Raw genomic sequence first — 24,868 nt, 5'->3', positions numbered from 1 at the left:
GGTGTGGGTTTCCTCCGAGTGCTCCGATTTCTGCACAGTCCAAACACATGTGGTATAGGTGAACTGGGTTAGCTAAATTGTCCGTAGTGTATGTGTGTGAATGAGTGTGTATGGATGTTTCCCAGTGATGGCTTGCAGCTGGAAGGGCATCCGCTGCGTAAAACATATGCTGGATAAGTTGGCGGTTCATTCCGCTGTGACGACCCCAGATTAATAAAGGGACTTAGCTGAAAGGAAAACGAATGAATGAGTGATAATTTAGTATGTCTCAAAAACACTGTAGTATATCTATTTACTAGTAATTACTATAGTATTTTGTTAATTTGGCATGCATGCACTAGTCATTTCTTCAGTGATGTCTTTTGCATATTCACATTCAGTGTTTAGTAGAAATTACATTACAGATGAGATGTTGCCTTCTAGGGCGACACGGTGACTCAGTGGTTAGCACTGTGGTCTCACAGCAAGAAGGTCGCTGGTTCGAGTCCTCGCTGGTTCATTTGGCATTTCTGTGTGGAGTTTGAATGTTCTCCCCATTTTGGCGTGGGTTTCCTCCGGGTGCTCCGGTTTCCCCCACAGTCCAAACACATGCGCTATAGGGGAATTGATGAACTAAATTGGCCGTAGTGTATGTGTGTGCATGGATGTTTCCCAGTACTGGGTTGCAGCTGGAAAGGCATCCGCTGTGTAAAACATATGCTTGATAAGTTGGCGGTTCATTCCGCTGTGGTGACCCCTGATGAATAAAGGGACTAAGCCGAAGGTGAATGAATGAATGAATGTTGCTTTCCCTGCAGCTTTGTAACTGAATCACATTCAAATTACATTTTTATATCGGATTCATGCACACATCTCTGCTGAAAAATCCAGCTTAAACCAGCCTAGACTGGTTGGCTGGTTGACCAGCCTGGTTTTAGAGGGGTTTTGGCCATTTCCAGGCTGGTTTCCAGCCATTTCCAGCCTGGTCTTAGCTGGTCAGGCTGGAAAATGACCAGTTAAATCCAGCTAGAACCAGCCTGACCAGCCTGGTTTAAGCTGGACTTAGCTGGTTTTGGCTGGGCTCCCAGCCTGGCTAGGCTGGTCAAGCTGGTTTTAGCTGGTCATCTCCCAGCCTGACCAGCTAAAACCAGGCTGGAAATGGCTGGAAACCAGCCTGGAAATGGCCAAAACCCTTCTAAAACCAGGCTGGTCAACCAGCTAAAACCAGCCAACCAACCTAGGCTGGTTTAAGCAGTTTTTTTCAGTAGGGATCTCTGTCAATTATGCAGCAGATCATGAAATCAGATGTCAGGCGTTTATTACAGCTGAACTGAACTAACTTTGACCTTTTACACACATTCACAACAGAGGAAAGAAACATGCGGAGAAGCGCTGAATCATTACCGTAATACACATAGTAAACATCTTAGTTAATCTCAAAAATGAGAACTAAGACGTAAACAAATAATGACCAACCGTATTATCAGTTAGATCGATATTCTAAATAAGTGCTGTGTGTTTTTATTCATTTCTAATAATCTGTTAATAATAATTAATACGTACAGAAAAAGGTTTAAAGGGATAGTTTGAAGCTGACAACATGCGGTACCCGTTTTGGTAGATAAAACATGACAGATTGAGCTGCAGTAGCACATGAGGAGGGTCTTAAAATCCTCCATTAATTGAAAAGAGGGGCGTGGTTTTGAAACCCTCTAAAGCAGGGGTGTCTAACTCAGTTTCAACTCTAATTAAACACAGCTGATCTTACTAATTGAGTCCTTCAGGCTTGTTTAAAACCTACAGGCAAGTGTGTTGAAGCAGGGTTGGAACTAAACGGTGCAGGGCTGTGGCTCTTCAGGAACTGAGTTTGACACCCGTGCTCTAAAGGATTGTTAGGCTGCATTAATTAAGGCAAGCCAGAAACACTTCCCAAAAGACATTATAATTTGAACGGCATCAACACTTACGTTAGTCTGTTTTTTAATTATCCTGAGGTTTCCATAATCCTAGACCAGGCCGTATACTGAGCAGATGCTGTGGCGGTCATGGAGGAGTGGAGAGCAAGAGATTGATTCCTAAAAGACCACAGTGATCGATGAGTCTCTGCATTGATCCCGTGGGCCAGCATGTACACCAGCCAGTGACCTACTCACACCTGCAGCTTCTCCAAGATGGACGTCCAGCGCTCTCCAGCCAGAAGTTTGGCCAGAGGAGAAATGGTCATGCCCAACTGAGCCTGGTTTCTCGGTAAAGTCTAGATCGGATACGCGGTTGGCCGGAAGTGCGATATGCACATCAATATAGCAGCGTTTTTTTATGACACAGTATAACAATAGTTTATATTTTTACAGTACTGTGATGGTTGGGTTTAGGGTTGGGGTGGGGGTAGGTGTAAAAAAATACAATTTATTGCGTAATTTAAGAGATAACATAAATAATACTCTGTACAACTACTATTTTAAATTACTGTGAAGATTGGGTTTAGGGTGTGGGGTTGGGGGTAGACGTTAAGCAAAAAACAGATACTCTCAGTTTAAGCCACCACTATTATTTAATAGCTTAAGGCTCATCGGATAAAAGGAATTCTTATATCTATTTAATCTACAGCAAGGTACTCTGAACCTTTTCCCTGAAGGTAGCATCTCATACTCCTTGTGCAGAACATGTGATACGTCACAAACTGTTTGTTTAGCACATCTTAATGCTTCCTGTTTATACATATTCTGCAGTGACATCTGCTCTGATACACCTATAATTTTCCACGCAGTGTGAATCAAACGAACTGCTTTAGATCTCAGCTGCAAAGACAAGTTGCCAAACCAGGCTGTGATGCCGTACCTTATTAAACTCTCATACACAGCCTTATAAAACATGATCATACATTTTTGATCCACTGCGTAAATTCTTAGACATCGTAAAAAATACTGTCGTTGCTGAAGATTACTTAAATAGGAAATTTAGTAAATAATATAAATAATTCTCATAAACTTTCGGCTGCACTCATATCTGATCTAGCAACAACCTGGTTTCTCTCAAGGGTTTTTCCTTCACTTGCGTCAATTGGTGAAGTTTTATTCCTCGTCACTGTCGGAACTGGATGCCTTGGTTTTGGGATTTTAAGGACTTGTGGAGCTGCGCATCGATGGATTTGCTCTTCAGTGTTTGGACTTTCAGCAGAGAAGATTAAACCACACTGAACTGAACTAAACTGAACTTCAACTCTGAAAACTGGACTGAAACAGTTTCAATTTACTATAACTTCTGTGTTAAGCTGCTTTGACAATGTAAAAGCGCTAATGAAATAAAGATTAATTGATTTCCCTGCTGAAAAATCCAGCTTAAACCAGCCTTGGCTGGTTGGCTGGTTTTAGCTGGTTGACCAGCCTGGTTTTCGAGGGGTTTTGGCCATTCCCAGGCTTGTTTTCAGCCATTTCCAGCCTGGTCTTGGCTGGTCAGGCTGGGAAATGACCAGCTAAATCCAGCTAAAACCAGCTTGACCAGCCTGGTTTAAGCTAGACATAGCTGGTTTTGGCTGGGCTCCAAGCCTGGCTAGGCTGGTCAAGCTGGTTTTAGCTGGTCATTTTCCAAAATGGCCAAAACCCCTCTAAAACCAGGCTGGTCAACCAGCTAAAACCAGCCAACCAGCCTAGGCTGGTTTAAGCTGTTTTTTTCAGTAGGGTTGGTTAAGAATATTGTGGCCGACAGCGGAAGCAACTGTTCAGACTTTGATTAAAGATTACCAAAACAAACAGATTTTTTTCCCTGGATTAACTTGCACGGATTCATTGTTCACCTAAAGAATAACAATGTGCGCTAGCAAAATAAACATTGTAATTTTCGATTTCACACTGACTTTATAGGCTAAATGTTAATACGGCTTGCCATACACGCCGCTCATTTACGGAAGTTACGGTAATGAAAACATCACTGCCGCTATTAGGGTTAAAGAGGCCGAACATTCGGTGACAGCGGGACTCAAATCTGCTCACACTACGAGGTAAGCTCATTGAATAATCTCTTATTCAGTCAAATCGTCAACATAACCGCAAGAAGCATCTACATGACGTCCACGCGCGTCCTTTCAGCGCTTTGAGTTCATAGCTTTTGCACTGTTGTCTATCTGTCAGGTTAATTATTATCGTCTCTGAAGCTGCATATTAAAATGATGCTTTGGATATTTGACATTTTGAAGATCACGACAGCTTTAATATGGATGTGTTAGAAAGATATCAAGAGGAAATGTGTGCAGTTTTGACTTACTTCTGGCATTAGCAAACTAGCTAACTGCTCGGTGACAAACTTAATCTTGCACAATGCTAATAACGAGTAGTTATTCATGTGAAGCTGCAAAACACACTATGGTAAAGTGTGTTGTACTGTACATATTGTAGTATTTACACATTTTTGTTAATGAATGCTACAGCATACTATAGTATTAACTGAACTGTTATAAGTTCTGTAGTTTACTTTAGTTTTTACTACAGTATACTGTGGTGTATTATGTTGGTAGTTTGTTTATATTACAGCTTGTTGTGTTACCACAGCATCTATAAAATCACCATAATATACTTATTCCAGTGTTTAGTATAGTATGGTTCAAAAACACTATTTTAATACCATAGTATTTTTTCATGTGTCTTATTATACATTACTTTGTCTCTGTGATATTTTATTATACTCAATGTAGGTGAGATCGAGCACCAACTTCAGTAAATCATTATCTACACAAGTTCACAGAGACCAGAGGGGAAAAAATGGTTTATTTCATAGTCCAGAGTCTAATGCATACAAAAAACACTGCGAAAGAAATGCTGGGTTGTCATATAACCCAACATTGTGTCAAATATTGACAAATCCTAAATTAATTTAATAAAAAAATTGCAATTGGTTATTAGAAGCTATATGAAGCTTTTTAATCCAATTGTTTTATTTTTCCATATTTGACCCAACGTTGGGTTACGACAGCCATGCATTTTTGATAGTGTGAGCTCTCAGTGTCTTTCTCTCTGTCGAAAATTTCAGTCACAAGACTGGATGGAAATGCATTACAGCAGATTATGCTTGTTGTAGTTTGTTATGCAAGTCTCACGCTTGGACATATCCCATACTAGTGATTGATTCGAGTAAAGATGGTGGTTTTGCATTAAGATACGTGTTGTTTATAATGTGTTCTCTCTTTGTGAATAACAAAAATGCATCTTACGGAGAAATACAATTGGTTATAATGTGAACCTGAACTGTTTAAGCTGGTTAAGGATGTTTTAGAATGGGAACTATTGAATGTTTTTGGGAGAAAAGCAAACTAGTAATTCATAAACAAATGAAGGTGTGTGTGTGTGTGTGTGTGTGTGTGTTTATTTATTTAAATCAGATTTTTTTTATCAACACCTTGATTTAATTAGTAAACAAATGCTTAATGCACTGGAGTAAATAAATTTAGTCTAATAAATAAATGAATAACATTATTTAACAGTATTTAAAAATATAAATATTTTTATGCTTATTTATTTGACTCAAATGTTCATTCATTTATTAATTTTCTTTTCGGCTTAGTCACTTTTTATTAATCTGGGGTCGCCACAGCGGAATGAACCGCCAACTTATCCAGCACATGTTTTTACGCAGCGGATGCCCTTCCAGCCGCAACCCATCTCTGGGAAACATCCATATACACTCACGAACAATTTAGCCTTCCCAATTCACCTGTACCACATGTCTTGATTGTGGGGGAAACCGGAGCACCCGGAGTAAACCAACACGAATGCAGGGAGAACATGCAAACTCCACACAGAAACGCCAACTGACCCAGCCGAGTCTCGAACCAGCAACCTTCTTGCTGTGAGGCGACAGTACTACCTACAAGGTCACTGCACCTCCTCATTTATTTTTTTTACCACCAAATAAATAACAATTTATATGTGTGATAAATAATATTTTTTCACTGTAGTTTATTTTAAACTTTTTAATTTATCTGAAACAAAATTACAAATAAAGCATAAAACAAATAACTTGAAAATAAATTATTAATAATAAAATTTGCTTTCTTTAATATTTAAATCTGTCTGCTTGCTTATTAACCGCTGCATTGCTAGCTTAAGTTATTTGAATAAAATATATTTATTCATTTATTTAAATAAATTCAAACTAATTAAAAAATTGCATAATTAGTTTTTCAATATTTTTGGTTTAATTTGAATTTATTTGTTCATTCATTAATTATTCATTTACATATTAAGCTAAATGAAACATCTGGAAATTATTTAATTCATTCTTATGTAAAAACAAGGAAAAATGATTAATAAATAAGTAAATAAAGTAAAAACAAATCAGAATAATTATATTAATGTGTAAAAAATATTTATACATAACAGTACAATACTATAATGATTAGAAAAAAGGTATATATATATATATATATATATATATATATATATGTATATATATATATATATATATATATGTATATATATGTATATGTGTGTGTATATATATGTATATGTGTGTGTGTGTGTGTTTGTATGTATGTATGTATGTATGTATGTATGTATGTATGTATGTATATATATGTGTATATATAATGATAAATATTTTTTACTGTAGTTTATTTTTAATTTTAATTTATTTGAAACAAAATTACATATAAAACAAAACAAATAAATTGATTAAAAATTATTAATAATTAAATTTATTTGCTTTATTGGAAATTAGTCTGCATGCTTATTGTTACTTTGCTAGCTTAGTTATATAAATCAAATATATTTAATCATATATGTAAATAAATGCAGACTAATAAAAAAAATTGAAATTTTTTATTTCAAAATTTTTGCTTTCATTTGAGTTTATTTGGTTATTCATTACTCATTCATTTACTTATTAAGCTGAATAAAACGTTTGCATATTATTTAATTTATTCTAATGTAAATAAATATTATTTATAAATAAGTAAATAAAGTAAAACAAAAATCTAAATAATTATAAAAATGTGTAATAAATAAGTATGCATGTATGTAACAATACAGTACTATACTGATTAAAAAAATATTATAACAGCATCATTTGCTAAATATTAATAATGTTCATTTTAATGTTTATTATTGCACCATATTCATTGTTTTTTTATGTGCAAATTCTTTTTAAATGATGCAGTTTAGCATGAAAGTGATCATCTTTGTGTCTGAGACATCTGGAATCTTGAATATGGATCAGTAGTCAGATCTTTAAAATGAATATAAAGGCATCTGTGTTTGTGCTCAACCTTCAGGTTAGTTGTGCTGGAGGGTTTAGTGGTTCTGCCTGTTCGGTGGGTTGTCTCTTCTTGCCTTGTGTTTGAATAGTTGCAAAATCCTCTGCCATAAACGTAGGAAGAAAGCCACGTTTTTGCACAGCATGGCCTCATTGCTTGCTCATTTCTCAAGAGAACCAGATTTTGTTAAATACCTGCTGGGATGGAGCACCTTGAAGCACTTTCACCCGAAATTTTATCTTTAGCTGACTTTAGCATTGTTTTTCAGATGTTCATTTACCATGTTTCTTAAATATCTGCAAACATATTATGATATTTTTATGCTTTAGAAGATTCAAAACCCTTTTTAAGACCTTCCTGGCAGGTTAAGATTCATAAATAGTCTGTCTTTTTTTATTTTTAAATGTTCTGTTTTGCGTTTAATCCTCCAATCAAAATGCTCTTTACCACAATAGCCTTTTCTTTGCTCAGGAAAAAAAATAAATAAACATGGCATAATGCAATGACGTCATTTAAATTTATAACATTTAGCATTTTGATGCTTGACAATATACATCACATTTAAAATATCCTCTTTAGAGATCATAACCATGCAGTAATTTACTTTAGATGCAGATTAAAGGGCACATATGATGCAAAATCACCTTTTGTAAGCTGTTTGGACAGGACTGTGTGTAGATATAGAAAGATAACAAGTCTTTTTTTCAAATGTCCTGATGTTAAAATACGTTCTGAGGCCCAGTGATTGAGGCCCACCACAATGTGACATACGAGTGTGTTTTTTTTTCCCGCCCAACGAGTTGATTGACAGGAGCATATTAACATGTCTCCATAGTAATGCGTATAAACATGTCCACAGACTAGGATTTGCAAAGAAACTCGGATTAAAAGATCTGTTCAACTCTCAGCGATCAGCTGCACCTCAAGAATGAGTTTTACAAGTTTACAACTTTTTTTTTTTAAACAGTGTATGTTTGTAATTGAAAAGCAAATAAAGATCGTAAAATCGCTACGTAACTCATCACTACAGCCACATAATGTCAGTACAACTATAAACGAGGATGCTTCAAACACGCGTGCCGGTTTGTTTATTATTTTTTATAGTAGCACAATGGATATAGCAGTGAACAGTTGAAGTCAGAATTATTAGCTTATTTGTTTATTTGTTTATTTTTTCCCCAATTTCTGTTTAACAGAGATTTTTTTCAGCACATTTCTAAACATAATAGTTTTAATAACATCTCTAAAAAACTGATTTATTTTATCTTTGCCATGATGACAGTAAATAATATTTTACTAGATACTTTTCAAGACACTTCTATACAGCTTAAAGTGACATTTAAAGGCTTAACTAGGTTAATTAGGTTAACTAGGCAGGTTTGGGTAATTAGGCAAGTTATTGTATAACGATGGTTTGTTCTGTAGACTGTCAGAAAACAAATTAGCTTAAAGGGGGTAATAATATTGACATTAAATGGTTCATAAAAAATTAAAAACTGCTTTTATTCTTGCCGAAATAAAACAATTAAGACTTTCTCCTGAAGAAAAAATATTATCAGACATACTGTGAAAATTTCCTTGCTCTGTTAAACATCATTTGCAAAATATTTAAAAAAGAAATAAAAAATTTAAAGGGGGTGAATAATTCTGACTTTAACTGTATATTAACCTGAAGTGCAAAAGCAGTGCAAAGTTAAATGTGTGTGTGTGTGTGTGTGTGTGTGTGTGTGTGTGCTGCGAATTTTATAATGGCATTTGTGTGGGACTCATCGTTGCAGAAAGGCTTGAATAAACTCCACACAAATACATCAAATAACCATGAACTGGATCTCTGCTTCATCTGTGTCTGTCTCTGTCACTCACTGCTGTTTATCTGACATGAAGCAGAGCAGCACATGGGAACGGTGAACCAGCTCATTTGCATTTAAAGACAACCACGTAATTTGCATTTAAATAGAAGCATCTCATTTGCATTTAAAGCCACAGGATACAAAAATGGCTACACTTTCATTTGACCCCAAAATGGGCATTTTCTGCATACAATAAATAATCTGATGGGTATTTTGAGCTGAAACTTTCTGAAGACACCAAAGACTTCTCTTGCATCTTGTGAAAGGGGTCAAATGGAGCCCTTTAAATGACCTTTGAGCAGACATGACTTGATTCAAAATGCACTGAGTAAAACTTTAGGAAATTGGAGTGAAGATTGTTGGTTGAACCTCATGGTCTGATCGCTCACCTGATGCATCAGTCCAAAACATTTCCAAATCTCCAACGTTGCATGAGAAATCCAAAAAGCAAACAGCGTGCAGTTCATTATCTGTGACCGTTTCAGAGAGGGCTTGGATATCTGGCGCTTTTCTTCAGAGGATCCAGCAAATATCAAGCCAGTGATGTAAACTGTAGATTTGTCAACACATTCAGCTTCTGTGTAAACTTGTGTCTGTGAGTGTGTGTGTGGAGCTGTGTGTGTCTGCTTGATCTCAGATGATGTCGTCTCGACCGTCACGTACATACCTCTTCATTCTGGCAAGATCTCAGAGATTTGGGGTTAAATACAGGCGGAAAAAAGATTGATATCCCATTCGCTGAGCTTGAACTGAATATAGCAGGATAAGATATTATAGGGAGTTTTGGAGAATTATTTCTATTATTAGATTGTGGACAGGAACAAAGGTGTTAATTTAATTTAATTTAATTTAATTTAATATCGTTTAATTTAATTTAATTTAATTTAATATCGTTTAATTTAATATTGTTTAATTTAATTTAGTTTAATTTAATTTAATATAGTTCAATTTAATTTAATATAGTTTAATTTAATATAGTTTATTTAATTTAGATTAATTTAATTTAATATAGTTTAATTTAATTTAATATAGTTAAATTTTATTTAGATTAATTTAATTTAGATTAATTTAATTTAATATAGTTTAATTTAATTTAATATAGTTTAATTTAATATAGTTTAATTTAATTTAGATTAATTTAATTTAGATTAATTTAGTTTAATTTAATATAGTTTAATTTAATTGAATTTAATATAGTTTAATTTAATTTAGATTAATTTAACATAGTTTAATTTAATTTAATATAGTTTAATTTAATTTAGATTAATTTAATATAGTTTAATTTAATTTAATTTAATATAGTTTAATTTAATTTAGATTAATTTAATATAGTTTAATTTAATTTAATTTAATATAGTTTAATTTAATTTAATTTAATTTATTTGTGAACTGTAAATGCTGGTTGACATTATTATAAATTAAATTAATTAATTCTGTTATTAGTTTCCGGAGAGGAACAGGTGTTTTAATTTAATATAGTTTGATTTAATTTATTTTAAAGTGAACTGTAAATGCTGGTTGACATTATTATAAATTAAATTAATTATTTCTATTATTAGTTTTTGGACAGAAACAGGTGTTTTAATTACATATTTATTTTTTATTTTATAGTGAACTGTAAATGCTAGTTGACATTATTATAAATTAATTTATTTAATTATTTCTATTATTAATTCCTGGACAGGAATAGGTGTTTTAAGTTAATTTAATTTAATTTAATTTAATTTATTTAATTTAATAGTGAACTGTAAATGTTAGTTGACATCGTGGTTATTTTTTTCAATATTTTATTTTGTATTTAAACAATCCTTTTTATATAATTAATTTATAATTTTTATATTATTATTATTATTTTATTTTTTATAGGACTGAAGCATGAAAAATAGAATCATGAGGAGCTGATAAAATTTACTTTTGGAAATTATAAAATAACTCTCTCCAAGTAAACTTAAGTCTTTTTTTATACCATTATTATTATATTTTACAGTTATAGATTTATAATTTTTAATCAGATATTTAAATCAGAATATTTGGTAAATTTCTTACCATATTTGTAAACAAATATGCCCTGCTACATGCACAACAAAACATTTTGGAATGTAAATGTAATGTGCATTTATATAGCGCATTGTGTTTTCAGTACTAATGTTTCTTTTTCCTCTCCTCCTCAGCTGAAGGTTGAAGCGTGTGCAGTAAGGAAGAGTGTTTTCAGTCATGACGAACCCTTATGCACACACTATTGAGCCTCTGGACCCCCAGAAGCCGGGCCACAAGTTCTTCAACCTCAGAAAGCTTAAAGACCCCAGATATGGTAAGATATTGTTTGATGCGTGTTTTATTGCATTATTTAACTCTTAAAGTAAAGTAAGGGACATCAGCTGTTCTGCTAAAAGGTTTATTGAACAGTTACTCATTATTTTACTTTCCTTCAAGTGGTTCCAAACCTTTTCTGTTGAACACAAAAGAAGATATTTTGAAGAAAACGGAACACCTGTAATTATTGACTTCCATAGTGTTTATTGTTCCTACAATGGAAGTCAGTGGTTACAGGTTTCCAGCATTCCTCAAAATATCTTCTTTTGTTTTTAACAGAATAAAGTGGCTCGTAAAGGTTTGGAACCACTTGAGGGTGAGTAAATGGTTCTTACTTTTTCATTTTTGGGTGAACTATCCCTTGAATTCATTCATTCATTCATTTTCTTTTCGGCTTAGTCCCTTTATTAATCTGGGGTCGCCACAGCGGAATGAACCGCCAACTTATCCAACAAATGTTTTACACAGTGGATGCCCTTCCAGCCGCAACCCATCACTGGGAAACGCACACACTCATTCACACACACACTCATACACTACGGTCAATTTTAACATTACCAATTCATCTGTACCACATGTTTTTGGACTGTGGGGGAAACTAGAGCACCCGGAGGAAACCCACGCGAAAACGGAGAGAACATGCAAACTCCACACAGAAATGCCAACTGACCCACCCAAGGCTCAAACCAGCAACCTACTTGCTGTGAGACGAAGTCCTCATTGTTAAAAAAGTTAAAGTTGTGTTGATGTGTGTGTGTTTGTAGAGCAGCTGCCCTTCTCCGTCCGTGTGCTGCTGGAGTCTGCCGTCAGGAACTGCGATCAATTTCTGGTGAAGCAGGATGATGTGGAGAAGATCCTCAACTGGAAGGTGACGCAGAGTCAGACAGTAGAGGTGCCATTTAGACCAGCCCGCGTCATCCTGCAGGACTTCACGTATGTTTCTAATTCTGCTCAGATCCTATATATGTATGTATGTATGTATGTATGTATGTATGTAAATGTATATATGTGTATGTGTGTGTGTGTGTATATTTGTTACAGATTGCAATACATTTGCAGATTTTTTCCATGGTATCGAAAATTGTATATGGATATCAACATTTTGCAAGGAATCATTCTGTTAGTTAATAATACCAAAATTTGGGAAAACACTGAACTGAGTCTCCACAGCTCTCGTCTGTTCATCAGTGTGTTATATATATATATATTTGTCTGATTGTTGGCAGGGGTGTTCCTGCAGTGGTGGACTTCGCAGCCATGCGTGATGCGGTGAAAAAACTGCAGGGTGACCCGGAGAAGATCAATCCAGTGTGTCCTGCAGACCTCGTCATCGATCACTCCATTCAGGTCGACTTCAACAGGAAGTAGGTCGTTTGGACGTCAATCTAAAATAATATATATATATATATATATATATATATAATTATGAATAATTAAATAATTCATAAAAATTATTTTTTTGTAGCCTACACATGCACTCCGATGCTCACGGCGTCCCGAGTTCGATTCCGCCTCGTGGTCCTATGCCGATCCGTCCCTTCTCTCTGCTCCCCATGCTTTCCTGTCAATACGCTCTACTGGCCTGTCTAATAAAGGCGAAAACCTGGAAAAATAATTATAAAAAAAAATAAAAATAAGATGGAAAAACCAGGCATTTAGAGTCATACTTGTAATAAAGCACCTCCAAGGATGCAACTAATACATTAATAATGTTTTAATCATTTGCATATTTTGTATTTGTATAATATGTATGTCTGAAATGCATTCATTCATTCATTCATTTTCTTTTTCGGCTTAGTCCCTTTTATTAATCTGGGGTCGCCACAGAGGAATGAACCACCAACTTATCCAGCACACGTTTTACGCAGCGGATGCCCTTCCAGCTGCAACCCATGACTGGGAAACATCCATTCACAATCATTCACACTCATACACTACGGCCAATTTAGCTTACCCAATCCACCTATAGCGCATGTGTTTGGACTTGTGGGGGAAACCGGAGCACCCGGAGGAAACCCACGCCAACACGGGGAGAACATGCAAACTCCACACAGAAATGCCAAATGAACCAGCGGAGGCTCGAACCAGCGACCTACTTGCTGTGGTGCCCTATGTCTGAAATAGATTCAAAATGAAACTAAAACTTTAGATGTGCAATGCATAGACCCTGCAGAAGAACAATCTGCTGAAGCTTTAGTGCGTTTCGGTAGTTCCAGTTTAATTGTTTTCTATTTAGTTTTTTAGTTTAAGTCTAAAATGTTTCTGTCAACTTCAAATGAAAGGTGAAACAAAAATCACACTTGGAGTATTATAATTTCAGCCCTTTTTCTGTACTTTAAGGTCTGACAGCCTTCAGAAAAACCAAGATCTCGAATTTGAAAGGAACAGGGAACGTTTTGAGTTCTTAAAGGTGATTTTTGTTTCTTTCTTCACTTTACATTTAGTAATAATGTTTGCATCGTAAAGAAATGCTGATTTTTGTCATCCGTTCTGGTCCTCAGTGGGGCTCTAAAGCGTTCAGGAACATGCGGATCATTCCTCCGGGATCAGGAATCGTCCATCAGGTCAATCTGGAGTATTTGGCCCGGGTGGTGTTTGACCAGGATGGGTTTTATTATCCAGACAGTCTGGTGGGAACAGACTCTCACACCACCATGATTGATGGGTTAGGAGTGTTGGGCTGGGGTGAGTAAGGACCATCCACATCCACAGCAGTAACATTATTTAAAATCATATTTGGTCTTCTTTACATTTATCAAAACCCCCCCAAAATGGCAATATTGCAACAGAAACCAAACTGTTAAACATATACTTGTGAATGCCTTATTTTTAATGTTATCAGACAACGATCTTTATCTGGAGAAACTTTAAATGAAATGATTTTTAAATGTAAATCCTTCTAAAATTTTACTTTTTTTAATCAAAAGTAAACCTTAAACTGTTTAAAATTTTATTATATTATATTATATTAAATTATATTATATTATATTATATTATATTATATTATATTATATTAAATTATATTATATTATATTATATTATATTATATTATATTATATTATATTATATTACATTGTATTATATTATATTATATTGTATTATATTATATTATATTATATTATATTATATTATATTATATTGTATTGTATTGTATTGTATTGTATTGTATTGTATTATATTACATTATATTACATTAAATTATATTACATTATATTACATTGTATTATATTATATTATATTATATTATATTATATTATATTATATTATATTATATTATATTATATTATATTATATTATATTAAGGTCCATAATTGAGTCTATTTGTTTACTTGTGTAAATGTGTGTAAATTTATATTTATTCAGTTTTTACATTAATTTCAGTAATGTTATTGACTAATATGAAAATGTTCATTTGATTTATTTACAATATAGTTTTTTAAAGTAATATTTTCTGTCTTTTAGCAGAGATATTATATGAGAGACTTGCTTTGTTTACCAAATAAAGCGGATCTAATTGGTGAAAATAAAAAAACTTAACTTAACTCAAGGGAAAAAGGAACTAGAGTGGCACCAAAAGCAAAGAAGTTGTTTAGTTACACAAGCTCCATGCACTTACCATTATATTATTACAATGAATTGTGCATAATTACATGTAATCAATGCTAAATTTAACACACATTTTAACCTCAACTATATAGTATGTACATGTAATTAATTAATATTACTCAGTAGTTAAATGAATAGTTACACTATATATTTCACATTAAAATAAAGCATTACCAATGCTATTTCTCAGGTATTCATTACTGACTTAATTATGCTAAAATGAAAACTGGTAATTTTATTATTTTTTTAAATGATTGAGTATCAAAATGTACAGTTGAAGTCAGAATTATTAGCCCTTCTGTTAAATTTTAATTATTTTATATTTTCTCACAATTTCTGTTTAACAGAGATTTTTTTTCAGCACATTTCTAATCATAATAGCTTTAATAACTCATTTCTAATAACTGATTTATTTTATCTTTGCCATGATGACAGTAAATAATATTTGACTAGATATTCATCAAGATGCTAGTATTCATCTTAACGTGACATTTAAAGGCTTAACTAGGGTAATTAGGCAAGTCATTGTATAACAATCGGAAACAAATATTGCTTAAAGGGGCTAATAATATTGACCTTCAAATGGTTTTAAGAAATTAAAACCTGCTTTTATTCCAGCTGAAATTAAACAAATAAGACTTTCTCCAAGGGAAATACTGTGAAAATGTCCTTAATCTGTTAAATATCACTTGCGAAATATTTGAAAAAAAAAAAAAAAAAAAAAAAAAATATATATATATATATGTATGTATGTGTGTGTATTGAATAGGAGGGCTAATAATTTCACAACTGTAAATGTTACGTTATAATTAGTTGATCCCTTTAAAATGAAAATAAATGCTGTTTTGGTTCAGGTGTTGGAGGTATTGAGGCAGAAGCGGTCATGTTGGGTCAGCCCATCAGTATGGTCCTGCCGGAGGTCATCGGCTACAGACTGCTGGGGACGCCCGACAAATACATCACCTCCACTGACATCGTCCTCACCGTCACCAAGGTGGAGAAGTGTGGACTTTTTGAGGACTCAATTGAAGATTTTACAGCTGAGCTCTGAACGTTTGATGTGAAATGAGGGTGTAGATTTGCTATTTTTGCCCCCCAAATCACTTAGTGCGGCATCTTTTTATTCATTCATTCATTCTTTTTCTTTTCGGCTCAGTCCCTTTATTAATCCGGGATCGCCACAGCGGAATGAACCACATGTTTTATGCAGCAGATTCCCTTCCATCTCTGGGAAACATTTATACACACTCATACATTGCGGACAATTTAGCCTACCCAATTCCCCTTTACCGCATGTCTTAGGACTGTGGGGGAAACCGGAGCACCCATGAAACCCCATGCGAATGCAGAGAGAACATGCGAACTCCACACAGAAACGCCAACTGAGCCGGGGCTCAAACCAGCAACCTTCTTGCTGTGAGGTGACAGCACTACCTACTGCGCCACCGCGTCACCCTGCATCTGTTTATCTATCTATAAATCTGAGTTTATCTATATATTATCTAGTCATTCATGCATGCACCTTAAGCTAAAAGATGACTTGTGCTGTTCTGTCTCCTAGTGCGTAAACAGAACAGCACACGTTCGATTTCGTGTTTTTAAAACATTAATAAGTAAATAAGGGGACATTTTACAATAAGGTTGTATTAGTTAATGTCAGTTAATGCATTTACTTACATGAAAAAACAATGAACAACACATTTACTATAGTATTTCTTCATGTTTGTTATCGTAGTTTGTAATGAACTTTTTGGTTCGCTTTGGTGCTTGATACCTATTTATGATGCACAACAGAATGCTAATGTTTAATGGTTAGCCCAATTGGCAGTAGCTATGATTCTATTAAGCACTATGCCCCATTATATTAGGTGGCCTTACCTAATATGTACTTGCCCTTATTGTGTAAATACATGTGTTTTACAGTTGCTATTGTTTTATTAGTGGCACAGATGCTCTTATTGTTAGTGTGTGGAAACCACTGAGCTCAGTTTCTCTGTTCTTCTGTATGTTTTTTCTGGACAGCATTTGCGGCAAGTTGGTGTGGTTGGGAAGTTTGTGGAGTTTTTCGGGCCCGGTGTTGCGCAGTTGTCCATCGCTGACCGCGCCACCATCGCCAACATGTGCCCGGAGTATGGAGCCACCGCTGCCTTCTTCCCTGTAGACCAGATCAGCATCCAGTACCTGAAGCAGACCGGTGGGTAAACATTTAGAAAATAAGCACCCTTCAGATGAATAGAGTACATGATGTAAATAATATACTTTAAAGGGCACATAGGTTAGCCCTTTTTTCAGATTTAATATAAGTGTCTCCAGAATGTTTCTGTAAAGTTTCAGCTCAAAACACCCATCAGATTATTTATTATACCTTTTATTAAATTCCTATTTATAGATTTTTTCACTGGGTGGCGGTTTTGGTGTACTGCTTCTTTAAGGCTAGTCCTCCCCGCCCACCGTTTCTACGTGCTTTTCTGCATGCCTTAATCTCCTCCCTCGGCAGCGTCAGACAACAGACAGACTTAGAGGAAGCAGATCTCACGTAGCGTTAGTGAGAAATACTACAGTAAGAACTTTACCAATGAGTATTTATTGTGCAGTTGCATGGCAGGGTCACACAAAGTTCACGCGCACACACACACACACACATACACTCACACACACACAGACAGACAGACAGAGTGCCCGTTTAGCTTAGCACTCTTTTTGCACGCAAATGTGTCAGGATACAGGTTAATCCTCACTGCTGTATGGATATCTGTTGTGTTAATGTACAAAATAAACCTGATTTAACGTCCACAAACCGGGATTGAAGCGTCTTTTTTTCTAATTGTTCTGACACGCGGCTGTGCTGATGAAGTAAAGCTAAGCTAAATCGCTGTAATTCATTACACACATGCTCTGTTTTAAAACATTTTAAACTTGTAAAACTCACTCTTGATCACGTTTGATGATGATTGATGATCCTAACGAACTGAACAGATCTTTTATTCCCGGTTGCTTTGCGCTCGTCCTCTCTTGCTGATATGATTATACACGTGACTACCGGACATATTAATACACACAGCTGTCAATCAATTCGGTGGGCGGGGTGATCGCACTCCTACGTAAAGTTGCGGTCGATCTGAAAACTGCTCCAATTGGTCCACCGTTTTTTATGTTGCTAAATTGAAAAAAAGCACTGGGTGTGTTTATATCACCTCAATATGACGGTCTATACACCATACATGCACATATGTCTGTCCAAACAGCTTGAAAAGTAGATTTTTGACCATAGGTGCCCTTTAAAAGAAATTACAAAGTATATTATAAAGTGTGTGTTTTAAAGGGATAGTTCACCATCATTTACTCGTTCTTTAGTCGTTTTTAAACCTTTAGGAGTTTCTTTCTATTGAACACAAAAGAAGATATTTTGAAGAATGTTGGAAACTGTTAACCATTGATTTCCATTGTAGGAAAAACAAATACTGTATTGTGTTCAGCAGAAGAAAGAAACTGAAACGTGAATGTGTAATTAAATGATGACAGAATTTTCATTTTGTGTTAACTTTCCCTTTAAGTTAATGAATGTAAAGTTCTTTTTTTTCAATTAATTGCATGTTTGTAGCAATTTAATGAACATTTTTATAGATTCTTGTTGTTGTTTTTGTCATTTAGGTGTCATGATTTTAACTTTTTACATATTATGACTTAAAGGACTGAAATTGGGAGACACAGTTGATGTAAAATCAAAAATGTACATGGTATAATTGTAGTAGTTTTGATTTCATTGTTACGTAGTATCTCTAAGTTTAGTCATTTATAAATGTCCTAATTGAATGCATTTCATTAATACAAGTCAAGACATCAAGAAAAGTGTGCTTAACTTATAAAAAATTACAAAATAGATATATAAAACAGACATTATTACAAAGAACACTTTTGTTTCTTAACATATTTAGGATCAGGAGTGGCCTTTTATTTAATTTTAAATTATATTTTTACACATTATTTTTATTACCTCAAACGTTTATGAGTTTCTTTATTTTGTCGTCACAAAGGAAATTATTTTAAAATAGATTTGGAAAACGGCAACCATTTAATGATTCACTGAATAAGTGAATAACAGTTTTCATTTTTGGGAGAACTGTGCCTTTAAGACTTAAGAAGAAAAGAAGATGGAGTTGTTTTATTGGCTTCAAGACATTTGTCAGCAGCTCGGATTGTGTTTCATATGTATGTCTTTTAGGGAGGGACATGGAGAAGCTGAGTTACATAGAGAAGTATCTGAAAGCGGTGGGCATGTTCAGAGACTACAGCAACACTGCCCAAGATCCACAGTTTACTCAGGTACCATAAATAAATTAAAAAAACTCCTGTTTACTGATATACGTGCACAAATGAATGGAGAAATAAAGCTTTCATAGCTTCGAAATGTGAGCAAGTTGCAAAATGATTGACTGTGTTCAAAACTATGTAAATGCAACAAATACTAAGGCAAAACATTGATTTAAAATTGGATTTTTCAAACACATTGCAAATGCTAAATTGATTGATAAGTTGAAGCTTTGAGCCACTGTTTAGAAACAAAAGATCTGTAAGTATTTTGAAGCTTCTATAGCAGCCATCCATCATTAATTTGCATCAGTCTCTGCTCTTTACTTTCTCTCCCCCAGGTTGTTGAGTTGGACCTCACTACAGTCGAGCCGTGCTGCAGCGGCCCTAAACGGCCACATGACAGAGTGTCTGTATCAGAGATGAAAAAGGACTTTGAAACCTGTTTGGTGGCCAAGGTACGTCACAGTAATGGCTGGAAAATCACACAGGACTCACGTTCCCTTTAGTTCCACAGATTATGCAGTTGAATGTTTTTACATGAATTACTCTAACAGTAATAGTGTTAAACTCATAGTTTTGTGTATTAAATGGGACCTATTATGCCCTTTTTTACAAGATGTAATATAAATCTCTGATAGAATGAAGTTTCAGCTTAAAATACCATACAAATGATGTTTTATTCCTCTTTGAAACTGACCCTTTTAGACTTTGATCCTAATTGTGGCGTTTTGGTGACTGTCGCTTTAAATGCAAATGAGATTGTGCTCTTTTCAAAAGAGGGCGGAGCTACAAATGCCTGTGTGTCAGCATAGTGGCAGATGCAAAACAGGACTAATGTCCTATGCTAAAGAGGGAGAGATGGTTTCTAGTGGGCGGGGCTTTCCCCCTCTGATGACACGTACAAAGGGAGAATGTCAATCAAAGTGCTTATGCAGACTGTTTTCATCAAGTGTGATCATAAAAAATAAATTGAAAACATTTTACCATTAGAGGCTGGTCATATTCACAGACTATCACCACACAACTGTGTTTAAACTCCTTATAAACATGATTTTTGAATAATAGGTCCCTTAAAAGGCATTAGGATGTTGAGTTCAATGATTAAATCAATTAAAAGATGAAATGCTGTGTGCAACACAACTGATATCAGTTAATCAGTATTTTGAAGAATAAAAATGACTACTGTGTTTATATACATGTAGAAATGCTGTTAAAATCTAGCCAATGTTGATGTCTGCAGTTAAAAACTAGCCTAGAGCGCCATCTACTGGTAAACACTGGCCACTGTTACTCACTGTTGTTGGTGTGTGTGTGCTTTCTGCAGCAAGGCTTTAAGGGTTTCCAGGTTTCTCCTGACCGCTGTGATGTCCGAGTGCCGTTCCAGTTTAATGGAGCAGAATACTCGCTCGCTCATGGATCTGTGGTGATCGCAGCCATCACCAGCTGCACCAACACCAGCAACCCGTCCGTCATGCTGGGAGCAGGTACACAACTCTTCACACACAACATCGGGTTCTGGAAATAAAATCTTTCTCTATCTACATGATAACCAATTTTTGACAATATCTATTATTTTTAACTTTAAACATTTAAAGACAGAGCTGATTTGATCTTTTGAGCTATTCAGAGTTTGTTAGTTGATTATAAAGTTGAGGCAAAATGATTAGCTCTTCAGTTAATTGCATAATCATGTAATGCAAAATGCTTTAAACCATTTAAAAACAATAAACCATGATACTCGCCACATGTTTTTGCATGCTTTTTTGTTTTTAAAGATAGCTACTTTACAGTTAGTCAATCATAAATAAATGAATAGGACAGCTAAATATAAATAAAAACCAAAAAATTATAAAAGCACTGCATAAAAGTTACCAACACCCAAGGAAAATAAAGTAAAAATCCCAAATATCTTACAATAGATATAAGTACAACTAAATTACTGAATTATTATTAAACCTAAATAATTAATAAAGATTTTTTTATTATTTAAACTGAAATTTAAAAACCCCAAACCATTAAAAACACAATAAAATTAAAACTAACATAAATGGATAAATGTAGACTAAATATAAATAATAGTAACACTTTATAACCATAATGACAAGCTCCAAATGCATTGGTGAGGTTATAGTTGTGTAGTACTGTTAAACTGTTGTGTGGTAATGTACTTGTGCTGTTTTCCTGTTTTTCCATCAGGTCTCCTGGCCCAGAAGGCAGTTCAGGCTGGTCTGAGTGTGAAGCCGTATATAAAGACCAGTTTGTCTCCAGGAAGTGGCGTCGTCACGTACTATCTGAAGGAGAGCGGAGTCATGGACTTCCTGTCGCAGCTCGGGTGAGACTCACTATCCTCTGTTCACATCACAAATAAAATATATCAGCGGTCCTTTTTGTGGATTTGTGTGTATAATATATATATATATATATATATATATATATATATATATATATATATATATATATATATATATATATATATATATATATATATATATATATATATATGTATATGTATGTGTCTATGCATTTATGTATGTATCATTATTATTTAAAAAAAAAAAAAAATATATATATATTTTTTTTACATAATTTAAATTAATTATTAAACAGTATACACTACGATATATTGACAAAGCAAAAAAGAATGAGAATAAACAAAGGTGTACTTGCATGGTGGGAGATGGGTAAAGAAGTCTATTGGCTTTAGTTTTGCCGGTGATTTTTTTTGCACACTAAAAATTTAAATTCAGATAGCTATTGTTTACAACAAGGTTCAAAATGAGTAAACTCTCTCTTTAAAACCGCTAAACTTAATTGAGACACTCGGCAAAAGGCTTAAAACTAATGAGACAAATATTTCTCCCCTACATGGGGTGGAGACAGCAGTCTCATCATCACCTGAGCTGGGGGAACTCCCGGCTCAGCCCGTGTCTCATTCATCGGACTATTATGATCCAGCTACGCAGCCTCCTCGCATGGAACCGCTACCATTCAAGCCGTTTTAAACAGTCTTAGGAAAAAGGGATGACGGGGCGGGGCGGGGTGGTGCTGGATATGTGCGTACCTTTAAATAAAATCCCGCAGGCGCCCCTGTATTGTTACAGCATTAATGTTGTTATTTAGCTTTTAGTTTAGTTTAAATTGATTTAGTCAAAACCATTTTTGAAATCAGTTTATTTATTATTATTTTAATATTTTAATTTTGTTAGCTAGTTTTATCACTAATTATTTATTATTATTAATATTGTGGTTGTGGTTGTTGTTACTATTAATGTATTTTGGTAATTCTCTAAATCTAATTGTAAAGTGGTAAAAAATTGTAAAAATGTATTTAGATTTTTTATTTTAATTACAAATCTGCAAAGCTTTATTAATATTATTAATATTTTGCTTTGTAAAGTTTTTGGTTTGTAACATTTTTGTTTTACTTTCTTTTTTCTGTTAAGCTTAACTTTATTTTACTGTTTTCATTGTTATTTTAAAAATTAGTTTGCTTCCTATTTATATTAGATTTTTCATTCATTTATATATTTATTTATTGATTCATTCATGTATTAGTAACTTTAAAAGCATTTAAAAACTTTTATTAGCACATTAGCATTTGCTTGGCATAAAAATATTACTGTTAAATGTCAAGGCAATGTTCCTATTTTTTTCAATATAATGTTAATATCATTTAAATGAACAAACCAATAATAATAACTTTTGACCAGTTGATTTTAATTAACAATAACAACACTTATTTATGTTGACATTATTGGTGCATCTTCAGTTTTGAGGTTGTGGGTTACGGCTGCATGACTTGCATTGGGAACAGTGGACCTCTGCCCGAGCCAGTCGTAGAGGCCATCACTCAGGTAAACAAGCTTTTACTCCTCATTTTCAGATAATATTTGCAAAAACACTTTATCTGGAGCATATTTTCAATCATGATTTGTGGTCTCAGGGTGATTTAGTAGCTGCTGGAGTCCTGTCTGGAAACAGAAACTTTGAGGGTCGTGTTCATCCAAACACTCGGGCCAATTATCTGGCTTCTCCTCCGTTGGTCATTGCGTACGCCATCGCCGGCACAGTGAGGATAGACTTCGAGAAACAGCCTTTAGGTAAAAAAAAACAGCCCTTTATTCAGCCTTTCTTACTATAGACTGCATTCATAAAGTCTTAAATTGTAAATGAATGACTCAGTTGAACAAATGATTCATTGGCAATGACAGAGACTCATTTAATTTTAATGTATAATATTAATTATTTATATAAATTAATATTTCTGTATTTAACATTTGAAAGAAAATGAACGAATTTTCATTATGAATCAATGAATCAGTGTTTTTTCAATGACTCAATTGAGTCACTGATCCAATGAGGCATTCATAAAGAGAGTCACTTCATTTGTAAATGAACAAGCCATTTTGAACGACTCAATTGAACAAATGATTCAATAACCGAGACTTATTTCACTTGAATGTTTAATCTAAATTGTTTAAATAAATTAAAATTTCTATATTTCACATTTGAAAGAAAATTAACGAACTTTCTTTATGAATCAATGAATCAGTGTTTTTTCAATGAATCAATTGAGTCACTGATCCAAAGAGGCATTCATAAAGAGAGTCACTTTATTTGTAAATGAATTAGCCATTTTAAATGACTCAATTGAACAAATGATTTAATGACAGAGACTTATTCCATTTTAATGTATGATATAAATAATTTAAATTAATTAATATTTCTATATTTAACATTTGAAAGAAAATGAATGAATTTTCATTATGAATCAATGAATCAGTGTTTTCTAATGAATCAAGTGAGTCAGCAATCCAAAGAGGCATTCATAAAGAGAGTCACTTCATCTGTAAATGAATGAGCCATTTTAAACGACTCAATTGAACAAATGATTCAAAGACAGAGACTTGTTTAATTTTAATGTATAATATATAATTTTAATTAACTAATATTTCTTTATTTAACATTTAAAAGAAAATGAATGAATTTTCATTATGAATCAATGAATCAGTGTTTTCTAATGAATCAAGTGAGTCAGCAATCCAAAGAGGCATTCATAAAGAGAGTCACTTCATCTGTAAATGAATGAGCCATTTTAAACGACTCAATTGAACAAATGATTCAAAGACAGAGACTTGTTTAATTTTAATGTATAATATATAATTTTAATTAACTAATATTTCTTTATTTAACATTTAAAAGAAAATGAATGAATTTTCATTATGAATCAATGAATCAGTGTTTTCCAATGAATCAAGCGAGTCAGCAATCCAATAAGAGATTCAAGAGCCACTTCCTTGTAAATGAATGAGTTATTTTGAATGACTCAATTGAACAAATGATTCGTTGAAAAAGACAGAGACGACATTGCCAGACAGTGGTTGGTGTTGTCTTAAAAGCGTGACCAGAACCAGTGTTTGTTGTTCTGTCTTGATCCAGCTGTGAACTCGGAGGGAAAAGAGGTTTTCCTGCGGGACATCTGGCCGACTCGGGAGGAGATCCAGGCCGTGGAGAGACAGTTTGTCATTCCTGCCATGTTTAAGGAGGTCTATGAGAAAGTTGAGGT

At 34.0% G+C, this 24,868-nt stretch overlaps 1 protein-coding gene across 1 annotated transcript in view; it reads left to right on the top strand.

Moving 5' to 3' along the window:
• The first annotated feature begins 3,889 nt into the window (after positions 1–3,889).
• aco1 (aconitase 1, soluble) overlaps positions 3,890–24,868 on the top strand; it is a 33,255-nt gene continuing 12,276 nt past the window's right edge. Inside the window, exons 1-15 of the mRNA XM_056462439.1 lie at positions 3,890–3,976; positions 11,244–11,383; positions 12,150–12,318; positions 12,612–12,749; positions 13,726–13,795; positions 13,887–14,070; positions 15,846–15,985; positions 17,014–17,185; positions 19,214–19,314; positions 19,641–19,757; positions 20,627–20,786; positions 21,499–21,634; positions 23,072–23,156; positions 23,246–23,402; positions 24,742–24,866. Of these exons, the coding sequence (XP_056318414.1) occupies positions 11,287–11,383; positions 12,150–12,318; positions 12,612–12,749; positions 13,726–13,795; positions 13,887–14,070; positions 15,846–15,985; positions 17,014–17,185; positions 19,214–19,314; positions 19,641–19,757; positions 20,627–20,786; positions 21,499–21,634; positions 23,072–23,156; positions 23,246–23,402; positions 24,742–24,866 (1,851 nt within the window). The 5' untranslated portion in view covers positions 3,890–3,976; positions 11,244–11,286. The remainder of the gene's footprint in view (positions 3,977–11,243; positions 11,384–12,149; positions 12,319–12,611; positions 12,750–13,725; positions 13,796–13,886; positions 14,071–15,845; positions 15,986–17,013; positions 17,186–19,213; positions 19,315–19,640; positions 19,758–20,626; positions 20,787–21,498; positions 21,635–23,071; positions 23,157–23,245; positions 23,403–24,741; positions 24,867–24,868) is intronic.

The sequence above is a fragment of the Danio aesculapii genome, chromosome 7 (assembly GCF_903798145.1).
Source record: "Danio aesculapii chromosome 7, fDanAes4.1, whole genome shotgun sequence".
Taxonomy (NCBI): Eukaryota; Metazoa; Chordata; class Actinopteri; order Cypriniformes; family Danionidae; genus Danio; species Danio aesculapii.
This window is presented reverse-complemented; position numbering and strand designations above follow the sequence as displayed.